The sequence below is a fragment of the Apodemus sylvaticus genome, chromosome 16, assembly GCF_947179515.1.
Source record: "Apodemus sylvaticus chromosome 16, mApoSyl1.1, whole genome shotgun sequence".
Lineage (NCBI taxonomy): Eukaryota > Metazoa > Chordata > Mammalia > Rodentia > Muridae > Apodemus > Apodemus sylvaticus.
This window is the reverse complement of record NC_067487.1, coordinates 26341654-26355020: the sequence shown is the minus strand read 5'-3', so window position 1 is coordinate 26355020 and position 13367 is coordinate 26341654. Positions and strand designations below refer to the sequence as shown.

The 13367-nt window shown below is 34.4% G+C and overlaps 1 protein-coding gene across 1 annotated transcript in view; it reads left to right on the top strand.

The window, feature by feature from the left end:
• The first annotated feature begins 6487 nt into the window (after positions 1–6487).
• Cdh9 (cadherin 9) overlaps positions 6488–13367 on the top strand; it is an 83249-nt gene continuing 76369 nt past the window's right edge. Inside the window, exon 1 of the mRNA XM_052159684.1 lies at positions 6488–6712. Coding sequence (XP_052015644.1) covers positions 6488–6712 — 225 coding nt within the window. The remainder of the gene's footprint in view (positions 6713–13367) is intronic.

Sequence of the window (13367 nt, the reverse complement as noted above, 5' to 3'; positions counted from 1 at the left end):
CGTGGCTACCAAGCACTGTAGTGCATTTCTCCACATGGCCTGGGCATGTTAAAGCAAACATCTGTTGCCCTAGCTGTGGAGTCACATGGCTTTAATCCCAGCACTCAGGAGGCAGAAGCAGGCAGAATTCTGAGTTTGAAGCCAGCCTGGCTTATGGAGTTAGTTCCAGGACAGCCAGGGTTACAACGACTAATCCTATCTTGAAAATCCCAAAACACAAAAAAGGAAAACATTTATTTTTAAAGACTAATATTTTAATGTTTCTAAGATTTCTTAGCTAATTTGAAATTATATAATGATAAAATAGGAAATTCAACCACATACACCTTGTTATGAGTACATTATTTTTTGTGAAAAACTTGCAAGAAAATGTCATATATTATCTCCTTGAAGAGACAAAATGGGTTGTCTGGGTGTTAAGAATGTATAATGATCTTGTAGAAGACCAGAGTTAATTTCCTAGCACTCATACTGTACGGACTACAACTGCTTTAGACTTCCAGTGCCCTGAGTTTTCACATCCTCTTCTGGACTGAAGGGGAAACTGCACTCACAGGTACATTCATAGGTACTCATCCACATGATTAATAATAAAAGAAGCTTTAAATATTTATTTAGATTAAAATTATATAAATATGTAAGTATATAGAGCCAGAAATAAATTTAATTTTAGTTAGGTATTTGAACTCATAAATATTCAACCTATTTTCAATAAAGCATAATTTTTCTTGATGCTGAAAGAGCGTGGAATTTAAATATAATTAAGCAAATAAGGGAATAATGATAAAACAAAGTTCAGTTTTTAAACTAATAAGATTCAGGTGAATTTCCTGATTACAAAATCAAAGTTCACCCAAATTTAAAATGCCTGTACTTCATAATGCATTTGACGGTGCTAGTTATTTATCAACAAAATCGTGATCAAACTGCAGAGCAGTTAAGGCTGATAGAGATAATTAGGCATAGAAAATTTAGTAATCAGCTTGTTGCTATTGAATAAATAAAGGATGTGAGGAATTTTTAATAAAACCCATGGGACAAGAGATTGCTAACTTTAAAATCAAATGCAGCAGAAAACCCTTTAAACTGCGCTTTTTAATCTCAGAGCCAAAGAATGTGCAGGTGTTAAATTGGCCACAGGAGGTTTACCATAGTGTTTACTAAATGTGAAACAAATACTCACTATAAAAGGTTGACTAAAATAAAGGTATTAAATCAGCCAGTGGCAAAGTTCATAAGAAACATTCTATAATTTATAGCAGTCATATTCGCTCTTAACATTTAATCTCATGCTATGCAAACTCCTGTGAATGTCAGCAAGAACATAACAAATTTTATGACTGATGTTACAAAAAAACAAAAATAATGTCTGACTCCCCTCAAAAGCAATAAACCTTCTATGGTCAATTTTTACATATGTCTCTTGTGTTGTTTATATATGTGAGTGATTAGCTTTCAAAAGGTGACCCGTGATTGTAGGTAAACAGCAAAAGTATTAGCACTAATCCATCAAACAGTTTTGCACAAATAAGTAAGTGCCCACTAAGCTCTGTGCAGGGCATAATGATGCACACATTTCTCACATCAAATTACATTATATCTTAGAGAAGAAGGCCATCATGAAGAATACCAGGTTACTGAAATAATACAGATTATGTCAAAGCATGAAAATGTCATAAATGGACAGTGTAATAGAAAAGAAAAAAGAAAAAAAGGTGAAATGTTCTATGCCTCACGTGGTTCCTTGGAGATTTAAAAATGATATGATGGAGAAATACAAATAAAATGTCAATGAATGAACACAAATAGTATTTATACACATCACAGTCTTAATAGAGGCAAAAGTGGCAATTTCGCAAATTTTAGATCAAGCCTTTAAATACATGCTTATGGGCTGAGTTTACTTTGTCCTTGTTAATTTTGGCTTTGGATGTATAACTTAACATTCAAAGAGAAGGTTAGCAGGAAACTCTTATTTCTGAAAGTTCTGGGTACTGATGTGTCAGAGCAAGTTGTCCTCTTAAAGGTGCAGGGTGACAACTCTCTGCTTTTCACATAGTCTCAGGCACCTAACAGGTAAAAGGAATTCAATTTCTGCCGTGTTCTTATAAGGAGCTAATTTTGCCATAAGTGACTCTGTTCTCTGGTTTAATCACCTCCTAGTTATCATTAGCTAGCAATAGGTTATTGACATAGGAATTTGAGCATGCTCCAAACACTCAAGCCGGAGTGTCACATTCTAATCCTTAAATGAACTTCTTATCTGTAAAATAAAGTATCTAAATCCCCAATCTTCCTTTTCTTTTTTTTAACATTTCTTATTATATATTTTTATTTTCTATATTCTTTGTTTACATTCCAAATGATTTCCCCTTTCCCAGTTCCCCCCTCCCCATATGTCCCATAAGCCTTCTTCTCTCCACCCATTCTCCAATCACCTCCCTCCTTTTTCTCTGTCCGTATATTCCCTTCCAATGCTAGATCAATCCTTCCAGGATCAGGACCCTCTCCATACTTCTTCACGGGAGTCATTTGTTATGCAATTTGTGCCGTGGGTATTCAGGGCTTCTGGGCTAATTAATATCCACTTATCAGAGATAGCATTCCATGTGTATTCTTTTGTGATTGGGTTACCTCACTTAGGATGATATTTTCACTTCTGGAGGACCTTGCTATACCTCTCCTGGGCATATACCCAAAGGATTCCCCAGCATGCAATAAAGACACATGCTCCATTATGTTCATAGCAGCCTTATTTATAATAGCCAGAAGCTGGAAAGAACCCAGATGCCCCTCAATGGAGGAATGGATACAGAAAATGTGGTATATTTACACAATGGAATACTACTCAGCAATTAAAAACAATGAATTCACAAAATTTTTAGGCAAATGGTTGGATCTGGAAAATATCATCCTAAGTGAGGTAACTCAAGCTTCCTTTTCAACTTCACAGTCTACAATCTAAAGTGCACAAGATCATACATAGGAAATTTTTTTTAAAAAAAATGCAGCACGCGTGAGCATACACACACACACACACACACACACACACAGGTGTGCATGTGCCCACATGCCAAAAGCATACACATAGACAGTACTAACTTAAGCAGGACTCTACAAGAATGCAGTGCAGCTTCATCCTCAGGTACTTTAGGAAGGATAGGGACATGTGCAAAGTTGTAGGAATATAGGAAGTCATTTCGGTAGCCAATTTTTTAAAAGGCATAGAGAAACGTGTGTGTGTGTGTGTGTGTGTGTGTGTGTGTGTGTTCCAATTAAGGAGCACACATATTGTTATAAGACACTTTTATTTGTCATTATTAATTTCAAGCTGTATTTCTAGAAATAATCACTGTCCTTTGAACAGATATAACAAGCTTCGAGCTTTACTCATGTCTCTCCTCACTGAATCTCTTTTCTATGTTTAAACAGATTCTCTAGTTAGCCAAACTCCTCTCTAAATGTTATGTTGGAATACTTCAGCAGCTTTGAGTGCAGTGAAAGAAAATGTTAATTTATTTTAAGTTTCAAAGTTGCACATTATCTTCACTGCCTAAGTGCTGATACATTAAATACAACTAGATTTTTCCCCACTCAAATGTCTACATTCCACAAAAGATGAATATCTCCTTTAACACATATTTCAGAAATGAACAGTATTTTAAATTCTCCTGAAAACTGATCATCAAAGTTAATGTCAAAATAAAATTTACAAATGGGAGTACATCAGAATTGTGTGTGCGTGAGTGTGTGTGTGTGAATGTGTGTATGTGTATGCATGTATGTATGTATGTATGTATGTATGTATGTAAATAGACACATATGTATATATTCCCAAAAATAATTTTTTTGTTCTGTATAAGCCTTATGTCCTATATGGCCTAAGGCCAAATTTTAAGCCTTCCAGAATTAATCAGTAGACAAGGAATCGCTTTACAGGCTTGCGTACAGGGCTGTTTAAAAATGATCATACAATATATTTTGACAATATTTGCCTTCTCTCAGATTCTCCCAAAGATGTGCGTGCTGTAGGGATATTGTGCCATACTGATCATGGGTTTTGGTCACGGGCACCATAGCTTAGTGGGGGTGCTGCTTCCTGCCTTCCAATGGAACCTTGCATGGGGCTTTCTGGTGCGATGAAAGTTGGTCACCAGAGAGAAGACTTTCACATCAGGTCCGGCTCGTGGGCCTCTCTGCCCTGCATCTGAGATGTATGTTGTATTTAGCAAGAAAAACTTGTCTTTCACTTCTAGAAGTCAAAGATGAGCAGCAGTAGAGGCCTGTATCTTTTGGGAGTCTCTTGAACAATGTTGATCAATAACTTATACATGGGTTATCAAGTGCAAATTTTGTTCCTTTTATTGTTTTGTTTGTTTGCTTGTTGGTTTTGCCTTATTTTGTTTAGATGAAAGGTTGTCTTTGGCTGTTGGATGAAACATTATCAACCCAGAGGAGGAAATTTATTTAAATTATATAGGTACATTTATGCAATATACTTAGGTATATTATAGGTATTGCCTTTTGGGGTAAATAGTTAATAGTATGATTTGTTATGACTTTTTTGAGACATCCTTTCTATTATTTTACTTTCCTTACCTGTTATTCTATGTTAATCTCCCTCCACTTCCCCAATTAGAGACCCCACCTTCAGTTATTTTTTTCCCCAATCTTCCTCCAGATCACTTGTACCATATTATTTCCTTTCGTATTTCTCCTCACAGTCCTTACACTCATCAACATTCCCTCTTTACTTTCCTGGTTTCTGCAGTAATTCCTGGTTGTTTATTTTCTCATTTGCGGTAGAACTTGAAGGGTCAGTTGTATTTTACAAATTCACAAAATGTTGCGTGCCGTAGCATTTTAATTACAATCCTATTTTTAATTTTTTGGAGAATTTATGCTTTTTTTCATAAAAGAAAAAATTTCTATATATTATTAAACCCTTCTAACAGCTTCTCTGGGTCCCATTTTCCAGGTTATCACCACATTTTTTTTTCTTTTTAATAACAGTCATTCTCACTGAGATGGTTTAATATCCTATTATGGTTTTGCTTGCATTTTCATGAGAAAATTTGTACACTGAATCTTCCAAATATTTGTAAAATATTTTAGTTTTTTCCTTCCCAAAATGTTTGTTTAACTTTCTTCCACATGGTTAAGCAAGATGATTTTGGCAATTTGAATTTTTTTTTAAATCTCATATATTTGGTAAGGGACTCCTATGGAAAAGTTAGGGGAAGGAAAGGAAGATCTGAAAGGAATGGCAGCTCCATAGGAAGATCAACAGGGTCAACTAACCTGGCCCCATGGAAGCTCCCACTAAACCATCCGTCAACGAGCATGCTCAGGATGAGCTGGGGCACCCAGCATATATGCAGCAGAGGACTGCCTCATCTGTCCTCAGTGGGAGAGGTTGTGCCTAATCCTGTACGGACTTGATGCACCATGGAAGGAGATGTCGGGGGTTGGGGAGAACCTTCTAAGAGGTTATGGAGAAAAGGATGGGATGAAGGACTGTGGGAGAGGGGACCAGGTGAGGGGCAACATTTGAAATGTAATTAAATAAATATTTTCTTAAAAAGATCAAAAGCTATCACATATGTTATCTCAACATTCTGTTCCTTCCTGCAAGTTACCTGTGAAGGCTTTTCACTATTTCATTTGACTTATTTAAAATAACATTAGTTTTAAGGAATGTCTTTTGTCTGTTTTTATTTCTTCTGATTTCAGAGTTTGCACAAAAACCACACTTGCTAATTCTGAGTGTTGAAGGATGCCATGAAGGTATTCTTATTTTGTTTCCTTCTGGATTTTGGTCATAAGTTTAAGATTTTTCACCTCTTTTGAGTAAACTGAATATAGCTTTTGTTTTTAGTGAAAAACTACCCATTTCCTCCCTTCCTTACTGTCATTTGCTCCATTTCAGAAAAACAAAGTGGATGGAGAGCACACTTTTTTTTTTGTTGTTGGTTTTATTTTCTTTCTTTCTTTCTTTTTTTTTTCTTTTTCTTTTTTTTTTTTTTTTTTTTGGTTTTCTTTTCAAGACAGGCTTGTATAGCCCTGGCTGTCCTGAAACTCACTCTGCAGTCCAGGCTGGCCTCGAACTCAGAAATCTGTCTGCCTCTGCCTCCCAGAGTGCTGGGATTACAGGCGTGTGCTACCACTGCCTGGCTGGAGAGCACATTCTGAAAAATGTTGGATAAGGAGAATAAAACATATTTCATTGAATCATTTGGGTTCATTGTCATGTGTATATATCTAAATACACCTCACTATTAAGGCTTATAACTTCAAAATAATTAATTTCATAACTCTTATTGAAAGTTTAATTTGCAGAATTTTGGGATTAGAATTTTCATATGTATCTTTTTATGATTTTAATATTGTCATCTTAAACTGTGCTGTTGAATGTGTATTCATTCTCTCCTACATTTTGTTTTACAGAATATACATTGAAATTTTCATCCTTCTGAAGCTGAAGATAATGAGGACTCACCATTATCTTCAACTAGTCATCTGGACTTGCATTCTCCATACGGCTGAGAACAGTGCATTACAAGGAAAGGATAGCAGTCACTTCCTGAGAAGGGTAGTGAACCTGCACAAGAATGATGGTAAAATGCTCCATCGCACCAAGCGTGGCTGGATGTGGAATCAGTTCTTCCTGTTAGAAGAGTACACAGGCTCAGACACTCAGTATGTAGGAAAGGTAAGAATTATTCTCTAGGAAATCCAGAAGCTAAAAGAATATCCATTATCCCTTATAACAACTCCGTATTGCTCATAGCTTTCTAAAGTATTTGATGAGTTTTATTGTTGGAAAGGTGTTACTATAAATTCTTTCATTGGGGTGTGTGAAATGTTTGATTTAAGTACCTAATATAATCGAATTTTATAGACCTCAAAATGTGAATTCATCCAGGTCGGTTGGCCCACACTTCCTGTACTAGGGATGCTGAAGCACGAAGATCACAAATACAAATGAAGGTTTGCTAGACTCTGCCTGACATTAAAAAAAAAGAGAAGAAAAGAAAGGAAAAGAAAAGAAAAGAAAAGAAAACAAATAACTAGCAACAAAAAAGAGAGTAGTCACACAAGGTCAGGATTCACAGTTAATAAGCTAGCTATGATTGAAAATTATATATACGTATATACACATATATATAAATCCATATATATTGTATTAAATATTTAATTTAAAAATCTGTATATAAAGTATATATATATGTATATATATATATGATTGATCTAATTATCCTTAAATTTTAAAAATCATGATATCTACATTATGTGTCGCATTAAAAACATGTAGTTATATACAATAACATTTATTAAAATATATTAATATTCTTATTAACTACTTTAGATTTCATAATAAAATTAACTGTGTGAGGAGGAAACAATTTCTTAATGTTCTGCTTGTTAAATTAGTAAAGTGGGATTCTTGCATGACTGTAATATGGGGAAAGAATGTAGTGAAAATAGAAAAGAAGGAAGACACTACATTTAGGGTCATACACTACAATGTCAATTACAACATCCTTGAGAGTGAGTGATATTGGACTCTTTCAATGAGGTGGTTAAACACATGTACTTGAAAAAATACATATGCAAACATATTTTACATATATATGTAATATCACCTATGTATTATGTGTATATTTTAATGTTTATGGCTTTAAAGAGAATACCCATTAGCATTTAGGAAGAGAAGTAAGACATAAAAATATAGCTCTCTTTTGGGATGCTAGATTTTAATTTGATTTATACTCTATCTCCTCTTTTCTTCCTCTTTAACAACTTCTACCATTTTAGTATATGTATCCTATAATTTTATTAATACAATCTTTTTATCTTGTTTATTTTTCATAGTCAATCTCATCTGCACTCTTACTTCTCCTGATCTCTCTGACCATTCGCAACTTAACTACAATACTCAGGTGTGAAATGAGCCCGAGGGTAACATCACAAATTATCTTACATTCTGGCCAACATCCACATGGCTTTTATTTTTCCTTGTTCTTGGCATACCAGTACTTTATTAAGGATCTGAGAACTGACTCACTGACAAGAAGAGACAATTAGACTAGATAAAAAATGAAAATCGAAAATATAACTGATGCACATCTGATCCACACCATTCAAACCCAGAGGACATTTATTCTGAGAATTGTCAAAATCTTGTTCTACTTCATTTTGTGTGGGCCAATGTGCTTTTTCAGATAAAGTCTCTGTTAACTGAAGCCTATTATTTCCTTGTTTCTGAGAGCTCTGTTTCCTGCCTGCTTGGGTCATACACACTTGGCCACTCCAGTTCACTTGATGATTCTCTTCTGGCATCTTATTTCTTTTTAGGTTAGTTATATGTCATCCTTCCATGTCCCTCATTTAACATCACTTTCGCACTCTAGTTAATAGGTATCATTAGGACATGTCAAGTTCAACAAGCAAGCGTTTGTGTCTAAGGGCTTGAAATTACTTTGAGATTCTTTCTTTGGGTGTAGAATATAAAGGACATACAGTTGGGTCACAGGGTCTTTCAGAAATGGTTCACCCCTGTCATTTCACAGATGCAGGAAAATGGTCACAGGAATGGAGTTAGTTATAATCTTACTACTGCAGTCTGTTTCAGGCATCTAAAATTAAAAGGATTCCTAAGTAATGTTTCTATTTGACCCATTTTTGTCAAGTTGTTCCAATGAACTATTTAAGAGGATAGGTACATCAATTTTCCTTTCTTTTTATTTGCCAATTTATCTTTAACAGCAGACTCAAGACAACATAGTCGATGCTCTATAACAATCACATTTTTTGCTGAGGGAAGAGTAGAATACAAAATTGTTATCTTTCAACAACTTTCAGTTTTGTATTTGAAACAATTCAAGAAATATGGCAACAATATAACCACTTATATTTCTTTTGAAAAATATGTGCCTTATTTACTTTGATATAGTTTTTGTCTTGTATGTGCACTTATTGATCACATATTTTGATATTAAATGGGTGTTTTGGCAGTGTGAAGGTAACTTTTATCTGTTCTGGGATGTGAATAGACTCACACTACTGACTGAATTGCTCTGCTTGCCCTCAAACCAGCTCTGGTTTGTATTGTATTGTAACCTTCTGGCACCTTCTCATTCTCTGACTAGTTTTGTCTTTTACCTGCAACTTGTCTCTGTAAATCTTTTCCAATAAATGCCCCCATCTCTCCAATGCTCTCTGTAGTCATGTCTCTCTCCTGTCCTTGGAAGAGTTGGGCATATCCTATCTCTGACTCATTCTGTTACATCATTGTCACTTTGTCTGCCCCTAACTTAGAGGTCACTTTCAAACAAGGTTGATTCCTTTATACAAACTAACATTACCTCCCTTGTTAGGGTTTAAACTTGTGTACTAAATGCTTGCGTTTTCCAGCCAGGTCATATTGTAATCCTGGGCATGCCTACTTTCCAGTTGCATCACAGAAACCTAGAAGGTCTTTGGATTTGATCCCTTGCCAGAACCGATATGTTGCTGGATTAAAATTCCTCTACACAGCAGGTTTTAGGATTACTGATTTATCAAGTTCTTATTTATTATTACTTCAGTTGCTTGTTTTTATTAATTATTACTAAGCAGCTCACTTGACTGTTTAGTTAAGTACCCATTGGCACATGCAAAAACTAGTTACATCCTTAGCTGTAGGCATGGTTAAATTCCCATGAAGAACTGACACTTTGGTGACAGAATGGACAGAATTTATGACTAAAGTACAATTGTTTCCCCAATTAAATTCATATCTATTGTTTTAGGATTCATTCCATTGGTGACATCAAACCTGGCGAATTAGCTACTTAGTGTCTTTAGAACAGAGCAAAATGGGAAATGTACCATATCTTCTCACAGAAAGAGATATTCACAGTTTTTGCTTTGTGTTTCAAAAAGTAGATAACACAAGAAATATGAAAAAAGCTAATTTACAGATAATTCAAAATTATATAGTTAGGAATACAATATAACCCTCAAAACAAAGCTAAGATTTCAGTTTAAATTTAAAGAGGTAGTTTTACAAATAAATGAAATATAAACAGCATTTGCCATATATATATGTAAATCCATGAGCTTTCTATGAATTAACACTATATTTAATAAATGTGTTTAACATAAATTAGTATTAATTTAGCTCAAAGCAATATACTTAGTATTTGCTTGCTATAAGATAAGAAACATGATAAATTTGACCTGCTATTATATAACTTCCTAAGTGGATATAAATAAAACCTATAGACCTCATGAGTGGTAAGTAAGACACTGAACATTGTCTAAGGAACATTGTCTTGCTTACTGCTTAGGCAAGCTCGGGAAAGGACCTATTGAATCTTAGAGTTTTCAAGAACCTTTAATGACTCCTGTTTTATTTGGTCTATTTGTTTTGTTAATTCATTTTTTATATCCTGAATCTCCATCCTCTCTCTAGGAAGAAATTTTTTTTTTAGGAAAAATTGTTATAGAATTTTATCCAAAAATTCATTGTTGAAAATACAAGAAGCTGGTTGCTGAAATTTCATAGATTTTACTCACAGCTTTGCTACCATGTTGTTCATATCTCCATGAATAAATAGTCAGAGCATTCACAATGAACTTCTAGTCCTCACTGGAGCTGTCTTAGTCAGGGTTTCTCTTCCTTCACAAACAGCATGACTAAGAAGCAAGTCGGGGATAAAAAGGTTTATTCAGCTTACACATTTCCACATTGCTGTTGATCACCAAAGGAAGTCAGGACTGGAACTCAAGCAGGTCAGGAAGCAGGAGCTGATGCAGAGGCCATGGAGGGATGTTACTTACTGGCTTGCTTCCCCTGGCTTGCTCAGCTTGCTTTCTTATGGAATCCAGGGCTAACAGCCCAGGGATGGCATGACCCACAATGAGCCCTCTGACTCCTCTAATTGAGAAAATGCCTTATGGCTGGATCTCATGCAGGCATTACCTCAAATGAGGTTCCTTTCTCTGTAATAACTCCAACTAGTGTCAAGTTGACACACAAAAACCGGCCAATATAGGAAAATTCTCTGCTTGGTTATTATAGCCATTTGGAACATAAAATGGACACAGATCCAAAGGGAAAAATGGATAGAAATTTATTTTTTTCATTTTCAAACTATGGAAATTTATTTCCTCTCATTTGCACATACTAGTATGTCTGCCAGACAGTATATATATCCCAAAAGAATATGTAACATAATGGGCAATAGATTAATTTCTGTTTCTTTTTATTTTGTTGTTTTTTAGAACATAGCAATTTAATGTATAGAAATAACAAATAAAAATTAAGTTACATGGAGAAATGAGCCCTGAAATTCACTGAAACTTACCTCGTGCACAGTTATGTTATAGTGTTTTTAAGAATCTAAATAAAATATCCTTACAAAGGTTTTAGATTGTCATGATTTTGTACAGTGCGTGCAGCAGCTACTTCTAATTTATAAATATATTTTATCCCAGAATTATCTTTATAGCTCTGTCACTTCAAACATAGAACACTTGAAAATTTATTAAGCATTCAAGACAGCCTACACAGGCTTGCTTCATGTCCTATTACACTGCCCAAATGATTCTCATATTTCAGGATACTGCTGCTTCATAGCATGTAATTAGGATTACTTCCTCTCCAAAATTATCTCTATATCTTATAAAAACACTAAAATAGTATTTAAAAGTAAAATCTACACCAAATCATACTGAATGAAATTTTGAAATGCTTTGTATATATCCTTGAATTTAAAATTAAAAATTTCTTACTTTTAAGCTTTTTTGTTTGGTTGTTTGGTTGCGCTGTGTGTGTGTGTTCGTGTGTGTGTGTGTGTGTGTGTGTGTGTGTGTGTGTGCATGTACACATGCATGTGGCGTGTGTCTGTGTGTGTGTGTGTATGTGTGTGTGTGTGTGTGTAATAAGTAACTGAAAAACTGCTTTAACTATTAAGTGTTCTATTTATAACAGAAACCTGTGTGTTTAAAAGCAGCAGAGAAAATCTAAATACTAATATTAGTTAATACTATCTAGCATTTTATTAACTTATAAAGACAAGATAAAAAAGAAAGAACGAATAAAAAATGTTGCCAACTGTGGCGGCATACCATTAATCCCAGTATTAATGAGAAAGAAGAGGAATGCTCTGTGAATTAGAGGCCAGCTTTTTCTACATAGTGAGGTAACGTTCCAAAGTACCTAAGACTACTTAATAACACCTATCTCAAGAACAACAACAACAACAACTAGATGATTAGCAATAAGTTTAACTATTAAGGTAAAAATATTGTTCTTATTTTCAACAAACTACACACATATTTTTTATAACACTTTTACTTTTATTGGCTTCAGTCTTATATTATACCAATATCCTCTTGATCTACTTCAATGGATGAAGGTAATAAAATGTACTCTTATATTACATTAGTAGTCCAACATTAAAATAGAACAGGAGGGGGATAAGAAGAAAAGACACAAGAAGCCGATTAGCAGAAGTAGCCATATCTTTGGTTTAATTAGTTGTGTACAGAAGAGCTAAGGTTCTAACAACTGGATAGGCATGGGACAGCACTCATTCTTGCCATAGTCATGACATAGCATGTCATTTTCTTATAGAAAACTGGGCTTAACATTTCTTTAAATAATACTAATCTAAAATAGAATAATCATATCACCCAAACTTGTTGCTAATCATCTAGTTGTTGTTGTTGTTGTTCTTGAGATAGGTGTTATTATGTAGTCTTAGGTACTTTGGAACGTTACCTCACTATGTAGAAAAAGCTGGCCTCTAATTCACAGAGCATTCCTCTTCTCTCTCATTAATACTGGGATTAATGGTATGCCGCCACAGTTGGCAACATTTTTAATTCGTTCTTTCTTTTTTATCTTGTCTTTATAAGTTAATAAAATGCTAGATAGTATTAACTAATATTAGTATTTAGATTTTCTCTGCTGCTTTTAAACACACAGGTTTCTGTTATAAAATTGTACAGAGTTTAATAGCAAATATCATTTTATGTTAGGGAGAGTTTTCAATGTTAAGTATCAACAATTTCTCGATTGTACATGTATGCATATCAGTCAACTACATTTCTGAACATTTGTAACTACTTTATACAAACGTGACAAATCAATTACCTATGTGGGAAATTAGTCTTAGGTGTAGGAGATATGTACTTGTAAGACTGTGATTTATTTTGGTATAAATTTTAGTACTTCATTTCAATGATATTCAATTAATGCAAAAAGTACTGAACAATGTGAACAGAACACTGTTAAATCCTATAAAGAGGAGTGAATAGGTGACCTCATCCACATCTTAAGCAATACTTGTGATTACAAAGAACTATATGCTATT